General features: G+C 44.0%; 1 protein-coding gene across 1 annotated transcript in view; it reads right to left on the bottom strand.

Moving 5' to 3' along the window:
- Window positions 1–9,885, bottom strand: part of ATP8B1 (ATPase phospholipid transporting 8B1) — a 125,352-nt gene that overhangs the window by 16,871 nt on the left and 98,596 nt on the right. The window contains exons 16-19 of the mRNA XM_082699839.1: window positions 5,813–6,001; window positions 3,088–3,200; window positions 1,281–1,445; window positions 413–524 (exon numbers count right to left, since the gene is read on the bottom strand). Coding sequence (XP_082555965.1) covers window positions 413–524; window positions 1,281–1,445; window positions 3,088–3,200; window positions 5,813–6,001 — 579 coding nt within the window. The remainder of the gene's footprint in view (window positions 1–412; window positions 525–1,280; window positions 1,446–3,087; window positions 3,201–5,812; window positions 6,002–9,885) is intronic.

Genomic DNA, 9,885 nt, shown 5'->3' with positions numbered 1-9,885 from the left:
TTAATTAATCATTTTAAAGCAATAAAATGGGTCAGAAAACTGAAGTAGTTGATCAGCATTCTGTATCGTTCCATTCTGCGTCCAACATAATGGCAGAGTGCTGGGGAGGGCAGAAGGGACAAAAGCGATGGTCCTTTCATCAGGGGAGCTCACCTCTGGCTGGGGACCTAAGACTGATCCCAGTCAGCATGGTCTACCCAGGAGCTCAATGATAAGACATAAACTCTGCTACTGAGGGGGTTTCCAGAAGGATGCTGTCCAAGAGAACTGGGGTAATGGAGAAGGTTTTCTTAAAGAAATGGTCAGTGTTTGTGCAGGATGGAAAGTCTGAGAAAGTCGTCTTGGGCAAGGGAAATAGAGGCTACGAATATTTAGTGAATTAACCGATATGCTTCCTCGTAAGCGGAATTACCCTTTTTGTCTCCAGTGAGTACCCAGATCTTAATGTCAGCCTTTGCGAGTTTTGAAATGGTTTCTGGGACTCCATCCTGGAGCTTGTCTTCAATTGCTGTCGCTCCCAGTAGCTGGAATGTACATTAAAAAAAAAAAAAAGGAATTAACAAATAAGCTCAAAATGTTCTGTAATTGCAATCTGCCAACCTGTAACCAGAAGAAGGGCTAATTACACCCCCTCGTCAGTGCTCCGAAGGGGCGGACGGCCAGCAGCGACTGGGAAGGCTGCTGTGTTTCACACTCACTGAAACCCCAAACAGTCAAAAATTTTTTTCTTAGTTTACCAAGATAAAAACCTAAGTATAAAATTAAGGACATTAAAAATACACTTTCATTGTCTACATACTGCCTCAATGGACACAAGCCACTTCCTTTCACTAAAGGTTGATACTAGCTCTTTGTGGAACATATCCTTCTAACCTAAACTCTCCAGGCAGTAAGTGTTCAATTTTGAGAAATTTCACTTAAAAAAATGGTATGTTTTCCTTGTTTGAAGGTTTTGCAAAATAAAAATCATTTCAGTGATTCTCAAAATGTAATGAATATGTGCTGGTTGGTTATGTAAAAATCATAATGCATTTTAATGAGTGATACAAAAATAACAGAATCTAATTAGACTCTCCATGTTTTCTGTCTTTTGGTTTCTCATAATGGCAATTTCTATGTTGCCTGCTGAACAAAAGAAACTCAGATGAACTAGTTCCATTGTACCAATTTGAACTGCTAAAGTAAGAATTCTATTTCAAGCATGAGATTACAAATATAACAAAACTTAATAAAACTTCCAATTCTCTTTAGAATATCGAGTTGGGAAGGTTAAGACTCACAATTAAGTCTTTTTCAATCTCTTCATACACTTTATCCAGAGCTTCATCTCGGTTGGTGGAAACTAAACTGGCGGCGATAAACTTTTTGTTCCATTCTTCATACTCTTTTTCTTCAATTTCCTTGTAGCAAAGGCACAGAGTTCTAAGAGTCTCGCTTGCAAAGATCTATTCAAAAGATAATCCATCCAACAAACAATAGTTAATTTTATGTAATTCAAGATCGACTTTTTTGAAGTTATACAGAAAGAATTTAAAAAGAGGTCATGAAAGATAACGAATTCCGAATAAATACATTCTGTGGAAGAGATTAAACAAATACTAAGTATTCCCAGTATTCTAAATATTCCCAGGATCCTATCTGTAGTTCCCAAATTAGTTAAAGAGAAAAGTATAGATTTCTTCTACATCAAGTCACTAGAGTGAAGAAAACTTTTTCTTATAACAACTCAGAAAATAACAGACGAGGGAGCTGCCTTGGGGAGTGTACTGATGTCGTAAACACAGACCTGACAATTTTATAACTTGTTCCCATAAACTGTTACGAGCCGAATCAGCTGTGAACTCTCAACCAAGCATTGTTTCCTCAAGCCAATTCTGAAATACCTGAACCCCTGTTAAAGGTGAGATAAAACATTTAAATGAAAAAGAGTGTCTGGAAAATTTAATCATGGTGAACACATTTAAGCTATTTTAAATAGCTGAAGTGTGAGTCAGTAAAAATGCTTTATTACTTCACAGCAGCATCTTGTCTAGCCAAGATGGCGGAACTAGTTCCCCCAACTAACTGTTTACTTTCAAAGATTCTTTGGAAGGTTGTGCATCTGTTTGATTAAATTGCCATTGTTCATATCCTCATGAGAAATTATCCATTGTAACTGCTTTGACAACCTATCTTAACTTAAAATGCGATCCCAAGAAGTAACATATACAGGCTTCTTCCTGAAGGACCTTTGGCTGGTCCCAAAACTCAACCAGACCCTTAAAGTAAAGGGAAGAAACTACCCTTTACTAAGCACTTACTAAGTGCTGGGAATTGTGCAAAATGCTTTCCCTTGCAACAACCTTCCTTGGTAGGAATTATCTTCTTCCTCTTCCTCTTTCACATGGGCAATTAATGCTTCAGTGAAACACAACTGTTTCCCCAAGAACACAAAACAAAAAGGCAGGACTGGGATACCAGGACCGATGGATGTCTTCCATACTTCATTGCCATCATTGATAGAACCAAAACAGTAAGAGGACTGGTAGGCAATTCCAAGGGTGGCATTTCCAGAAGCATTCTGGATTAACTGCAATTATCACTGGACTAACTTCACACTCCCCTCAGATAACAAATCTGAAGTAATGAAGACCAAACTGATTTACTGACAAACACCTCAAACTTCATTATCCACCTCATTGCTTTGTCATGCCCCATCGTCCACGAATGCTCTTTCCTTCATCGTACACTAGGAGGCTGGTGGAATTCCTGGAGTCCACACAGATATTAAGACCACAGCTTGTTATGGTTACGTAGCTTGCTCAAGGTCACTGGAAGCGAGACCAGTCATTACCCTAGAACAGCCCTGCAGATGCGGCCAACCTGGATGCTGGAAAGGACAGCATGGCCATGTCCCAGAAGTCAGCAGCAGCGGCAGACCCAGAACCAGCCTGCTGTATTCCTACATTCATGCCCTTTCCACACAGCTACACCGAGACACGGGAGGGGCCAAGAGTTAACATAGAACTTTCACGTACAAGATCTCACAAGAGAGTATCAGAAAGAGGGTTTGCAATCAGTGGCATAAAGGGTAAGGATGGGACTTACATCCAGGGCGTCCTGTGTCTCCTGCTTTGTTGGATTCATCTGATGTAACCGTTCGTAAATCACCGTGTCAGCCCCTTTACAGTAAAGCCTGATACTGCCTTCTGGAGTTCTTACTAACAGCAAGAGAAGGAAAAGCAAATAATGAAGGTGGGTTTGATTTTTTAATAGAAAACCACATTTTTTTAAAGATTTTGTTTATTTATTTATTTGACAGACAGAGATCACAAGTAGGCAGAGAGGCAGGCAGAGAGAGAGGAGGAAGCAGGCTCCCTGCTGAGCAGAGAGCCTGATGTGGGGCTCGATCCCAGGACTCTGGGATCATGACCTGAGCCGAAGGCAGAGGCTTTAACCCACTGAGCCACCCAGGTGCCCTAGAAAATCACATTTATAAAGCTAATCTGAAGGTTAGTCTGCTAATAATTCACCATTAATTTATAAATTTTTTTTTTTTTAAATCATGAATGTGCCTAGAAAAACTTCACTCTCAACAAACTCGGCAACGTAAGAGTGACATAAATATGAAAAGATTCCTTTTTTCAGCTCAGTTTTTCATATTCTTACTTAGTTTCACAGCAAGTAATTGACCGATTCCCAACTGTGTGCCAGATTCCCAACTGTGTTCTAGTTTCTTCCATGATGCCTTCTTTGTCTATACCGCAGGAATCTTTCTTTTACACATAAACCCATAATGCTGACTGCCTTTAATACTCAGACCATAACATGACTTCCTGTGACCATTTTTCTTAGAATTTCGGATCTGTGTGGTAGTAACAGCATGTGCCCTCATCACTAACTGGACTTTGAATTCTTTAAAGTAAAGGCTAAGCATGGTAATTGGTCTAGATCAGTGCGAAGGCACACAGAAAGCACTCAGTAAAATGTGCCTAATCAGCATTTAGTAGAGAGTTGAACTTATATATTTTTACTGGTTAAAAATTCAGTCTCAGGGGCGCCTGGGTGGCTCAGTGGGTTAAAGCCTCTGCCTTTGGCTCAGGGTCCTGGGATCGAGCCCCGAATTGGGCTCTCTGCTCCACAGAGAGCCTGCTTCCTCCTCTCTCTCTGCCTGCCTCTGCCTACTTGTGATCTCTGTCAAATAAATAAATAAAATTTAAAAAAAATTTCAGTCTCAGAGTAGAGAAATCTCAGACACTTTGAGCGATCAAAGCCAACATCACTAGTAATCACGGGCCTCCAGATGTGATATGCTGGGAAGGACGGAGCCCCAGTCCACGGACTCCTCCTGCCAACAGTGCATAACCTGAATTCAGTCATGTGGGTGTATCGGACAGATCCAAATCAGGAGACTTTCGACAAACTAATGGGCCTGTGCTTTTCAAAAATGTCAATGTATGGAAGAAATAAATTGAGAAACTGTTGTAAATCAAAGGAGACTGGAGTTAACAGTCCCCTAATGCCCTATGCAATCTAGGATCTTGAATCAGGAAGAAAGGAAGGAAGAAGGGAAGGGAGGGACGGAGGGAAAAAAAATTTCTGGTAAAATCGGAAAACATCCTGTAGATTAGATAATAATATTGCTTCATGTTAAATTTCCTGATTCGGATCATTTTATTTATATCTACGTGAATGTTCTTATTCATTGGACATAGCTACTTAAGTATTTAGGGAAAAGGAACATCAGCTCTACAATTTACTCTCCAATGGTTCAGGAAACAAGAACCTGTGTATGACGAAAATGATGAAGGCGATGTGGCCAATGCTAGTAGTTGGCAGCTATGGAAGAGAATACAAGAGTTTTTTTAAACCATTCCTGCAGTCTTTCTGTAAATCTGAAATTTTTTTACATTATGAATTTAAAGCTTCCAATATTGGGAAGCAGTCATCTGCTCCACCTGGTGGCCTGTTGTCCTGTGCCTGAACTGGAGGTACACTCTTGCTTCCTAAGCACAGCCTTGCTTTTCTCTGAACCCCTCTCTTGCCGCCTCTCCCTTCCCTGATCCCAAATGCAGAGCAGAAGTGCTCCGAGGGCCTCACAAAATAACAACGTGTGTGTGGCTTGACCACCCCCCGAGTTCCCACCCTCGAGTCAGCACCTGGTGGCTCATATCGTGGAAGAAGGCCAACATTTGCAAGATTCAGATATACTGCAGGTGTCCCTTTGAGTGATGGACACCAACCAGAATGCCGGGGGAAAAAAACAGGTTTCAAGTAAGTCCGTGGCAATTTCCCAGGAGCCAAGTGGTTCATTCACTACCCGTATTATTCTGGGGTCATTAAATAAAATGTGCAGAAGGCAGCATCTAGGGCGCCCAAGTGGCTCAGTTAGTTAAGCAACTGCCTTCATCTCAGGTCATGATCCTGGAATCCCAGGATCAAGTCCTTCATTCGGGCTCCCTGTTCCATGGGAAGTCTGCTTCTCCCTCTGACCTTCTCCCCTCTTACACTCTCTCTCACTCTCTAATAAATAAAATCTTAAAAAAAAAAAAAGGCAGCATCTAAATGATTGATAGAGGGGCACCTGGGTGGTTCAGTCGTTAAGCGTCTGCTTTTGGCTCAGGTCATGATCCCAAGGTCCTGGGATCGAGACCCACATCAGGCTCCCTGCTCAGTGGGGAGTCTGCTTCTCCCTCTCCCTCTCCCCCTGCTTGTGTTCCCTCGCTCGCTGTCTCGCTCTCTGTCAAATAAGTGAATGAAATCTAAAATAATAATAATAATAATAATAATAATAAATGAGTGATACACAGACACACTCTTGAAGGAGACCTACCAATGATAGACATTCGCTTCCGGTCACTGTTGAAGTCCAAAATGGCAAGAACATCATAAGTCCTCTCAGTTCCCAACTCACTGATGGTGATGGTGTTCTGGGTCCTCGCGAGGAAGGCAAAGCCAAAGTTCCGGGCCGCGTTCACTAGAGCACCTTCGTCAGGAGAGGCCGCCTGGTAGTTGAGCTGACCTAACAGAGAAAACCAGGGAAGCTGTAAAGCCAGATGCAGAGCTCACCACCCCGAGGTCACAGCTGGCGTTCACGTCGGGTGTAATGATATAGCGCAAAGCCCAAAACATCCCCAAGAAAACAAACCGCTAATTCTTTTTGGGGGCGGGGGGGTTGATATATTATTTTTATTTTTTTATTAACATATAATGTATTATTAGCCCCAGGGGTACAGATCTGTGAATCGCCAGGTTTACACACTTCACAGCACTCACCATAGCACACACCCTCCCCAAAGTCCATCACCCCACCACCCTCTCCCTACTCCCCCTACCCCCGGCAACCCTCAGTTTGTTTTGTGAGATTAAGTCTCTTATGGTTTGTCTCCCTCCAGATCCCATCTTGTTTCGTTTTTTCTTTTCCTACCCCCACAAACCCCCCATGTTGCATCTCCACTTCCTCACATCAGGGAGATCATATGATAGTTGTCTTTCTCTGATTTACTTCAAATCGCTAATTCTTAAGAAGTATGCCAACATTAACACTTGTCAAACTTTAAGGTTTTTATTTCTAATTATAAACAGTAACATAAACTAGAAGTAAAACAAAACAACTGGCGAGGAATAGGGGAAGGGATTCCTACAATCTCACCATCTGGAGGAAAAACAACACTATTGACACCGTGTTACAATTCTTTCCAGTCCTTCTGAAAATGCCTATTTCGGTAATAGTTTCTATCATATTGAACATACATTTACACCCTGGTTACTTAAACCTTATATTTGGAGCATGTTAACATAAAGATTTAAAGATTCTTTCTAAACATTATTTTAATGAATGTGAACATGTCACTATTTTCCAATTACAGGCACTTAGCTTATTTCCAAGTTTTTCTGTTCTCAAAAATAACATCGTAATAACTATTTGGTCTGTGTGCAGAGTTTTGCTGACTGTTTTCTAAAGATAGCTTCCCAGGAGTGAAAATACACTGCTAAAGAATTCTGATAATTTTTAAGTCAGTTGGGAAATATTACTCATTTATTTTCTAGAAGGATTATACCCTTTATCGTCCCTCTGGAAGAGCATGCTTACGTCACCACAGCCATATTCCCATACTAAAAAAAAAGAAAAAAAACCCTCAAAATTCATCAATCTGTTCCATCGCCTGATGTTTAAAGTTAATTAATGGAAAGCTGCCTTCAGCTCATAAGCACACTTCGACAAGTGGGATAAATCTCACCATGTTGCGCCAAAAAAGGCAGACATGCAAGTCTACGTGCTGTGACTGCACTTCTCCCGACCACAAAACCAACAAAGCTAACCCGGGCTGTGCCAGGTCAGGACTGGTTAGTTCTCTCGGAGGGGCACTGGCTGGAAGGGACGCAAGGGGAACTTCTGTGGGACTCGTAATGTTCTGTGTTTTAAAAATCTGGGTGTTCATGACACGGGAAGATTAGTTGGTGAAAAAAACTCAGTCATATGCTTGTCTCCATATACATGTTGTACTTCGGCAAAAAGTTGAAAAAGATTTTCCATTTTTCTTTGTTAAGATTTTTACGTATTTGAGAGTGAGAGAGAGAGATCATGAGCGGCGGGGAAGGGTGGAGGGAGCCGCAGACTCCCCACGGAGCAGGGAGCCCGACGCGGGGCTCGATCCCAGGAGCCTCGGATCATGACCTAAGCCAAAGGCAGACACTTCACGAACTGAGCCACCCAGGCACCCCGCCATTTTTCTACTTCAGCTATTCTGCCTCAAAGCAGAAAGGAAAGTACTTGTACGGTGAGGTGAATTTTCACAGAAAAAGGCATTTTGTTTCCCTCCATGGTTTGAGCAGGATGCAGACCATTGAGGGATGGGCAGCTTTTTATACCATCGTCCACCAGGAAGGGGAGGACGCTCTGGGAGGACGCTCTGAATAAGCTATGGGGAGGGTGACACCTCCATACCCCGCCCCCCCACCCCCACCACCCCCACACTCATCCCCACACACACCTGCTTCCCCCTCACACCCGCCCCTCTACACACCTGTTCACGTGGCTCACCCTAATTAAGTCCATATCTATCAATTCCCAATTAGTAAGATGACCCTTTAGATTTTCTGTTCACCCAGAAAGTCGTATACCAGAAGTTACGAACATACACGCTGAATCCATCCGCTCCAGACACACACACACACACACACACACACTCCCGAGGGCAAATATTTGACCAGAGCTAAACAAGCAGCAGTGGGGACACAACCCCTCCCTTGGGCCAGTGTGGCTGACACCCTGTTGTACGGTGCTGATGGCAAGCTTATTTCCAGCAGGAAAAAAAGCAATGAAGTGATAAAAGGTGGTCAAGTTCCCATGACTAGGACAATCCTCTCTGGAACAAGCACTGATACTGTTATCATTACCCAAAACCGCCCCCCTTCCATTTGGTTCTCATAATGGGGTCACAGAAGTGCACACGAGTAGAGACAGGAAGGAACTCAAGGAGCTGGTCCAAACTCCAGCTTGATGTGTGCAGGAAGAAACTGGGACAAAAAATATCCTTCAGGAACCATTTCCAAAGAGAACTCCTTATTTACTGTACAGTTGGAGGCAACCAGAGAGACACTCTGTTCTTTCAGAAACTCATTTGTGGACCATGAAACCCGCACAGATAAAAAGATTCTCCAACCACAAATCACACCTTGGCAAGTCTGCCACCAGAGCTTTCTCTGGCAGGTTCCAGCCCTGAAACAAGGGACCTCTCTGATGACCCCCTCAACAACCTCACCCCCTGCAAAGCCTTGCTGAATGTCTCCCCCATTCAGGACTTCCCGGTACTTCCCACAGACTCCACCCACACCCAGGCCCACCGCGCATCCAGACTTCACAAAGAAAAGGCCTCCAAGCCTTCCACACTAGGCTTGGACACAGCTCTGCGGGAGGCAGGAATCAAAGGTGGCCCTGGGGTTCCTGCCCACTCCCCCAACACCTCCCCTGCCCCACGTACACACACACCTCCTCCAGGTTATTCAAGTGCTAATCTAGGTCCTGCTGGGAATGGATTTTACAGGTGTCATTAAGGTTCAAATCAGTTGACCTCAAGATAGGAAGAGTGTTCCCACCTAATCAGGTCAGACCTTAAAAGGGACAGGGCTTTTCCTGGAGAGAAAGATCGGAAAGATGGAAGGGGTTCCATGGAAGGGAGATTCTTGTTTCCTGGCTTTGAAGACAGTAGGGGCCACGTGGCCAGGAAGAAAGGAGGTCTGTAGGAGCAGGGAAGGAAGACCTCCGTCCTTTATGGAAAACAGAGTCCTGCACTCTTCCCTGTGAGCTTGGAGGAGGACTTGGGAGCTCCAGATGAGCACATGGCCTGACCTTGATGTTAGGGAGATCTCCAGCAGGGAGACCTGGCATGCCATGCCCAGACTTCTGACCTACAGGACTAGCAGCTCATGAATATGTGTTTCTAGCTACTGAGTTACGGTCACTCATCATAAAGCAACAGAATACCAAAGCAGCCTCTCCAAGCTCTGTCCCCAGGTACCTCCACAGGGACCCCACACTCGAGTCACACAGACCGCCACTGAGCTAGTCTGATGCCTACGGCAACATGTGTGAAAGGACTGCCTCCCTCTCCTGTTGATGTGATGCGTGATGTGAAGACTGACCAGTCTCTAGTATTCCTACAGAAGAGAGAAAATGCAAGAGCAGAAGCAAAGGCGCCCCAGGCGGGACTGCCAGGGGCCCCAACCAGAAGGGGTCTTACTTGACCTGCTGTGTGGGTCAGGCAGGTCCATGGGCCTTCTGGGGCTGGATTATCGATCACAGCAGGAGGAGCGGTTCCCAAGGTCCTTCCAAGGGACCCTTTCAAGGTACTTCACATATCAAACCCCAAACAATTTCTCTTTCAGCCTCCTGCGCCTAGACAT

Source organism: Mustela nivalis, assembly GCF_964662115.1.
Source record: "Mustela nivalis genome assembly, chromosome: 14".
NCBI lineage: Eukaryota > Metazoa > Chordata > Mammalia > Carnivora > Mustelidae > Mustela > Mustela nivalis.
The sequence above is the reverse complement of the archived record's forward strand: the minus strand, read 5'-3'. Positions and strand labels throughout refer to the sequence as shown.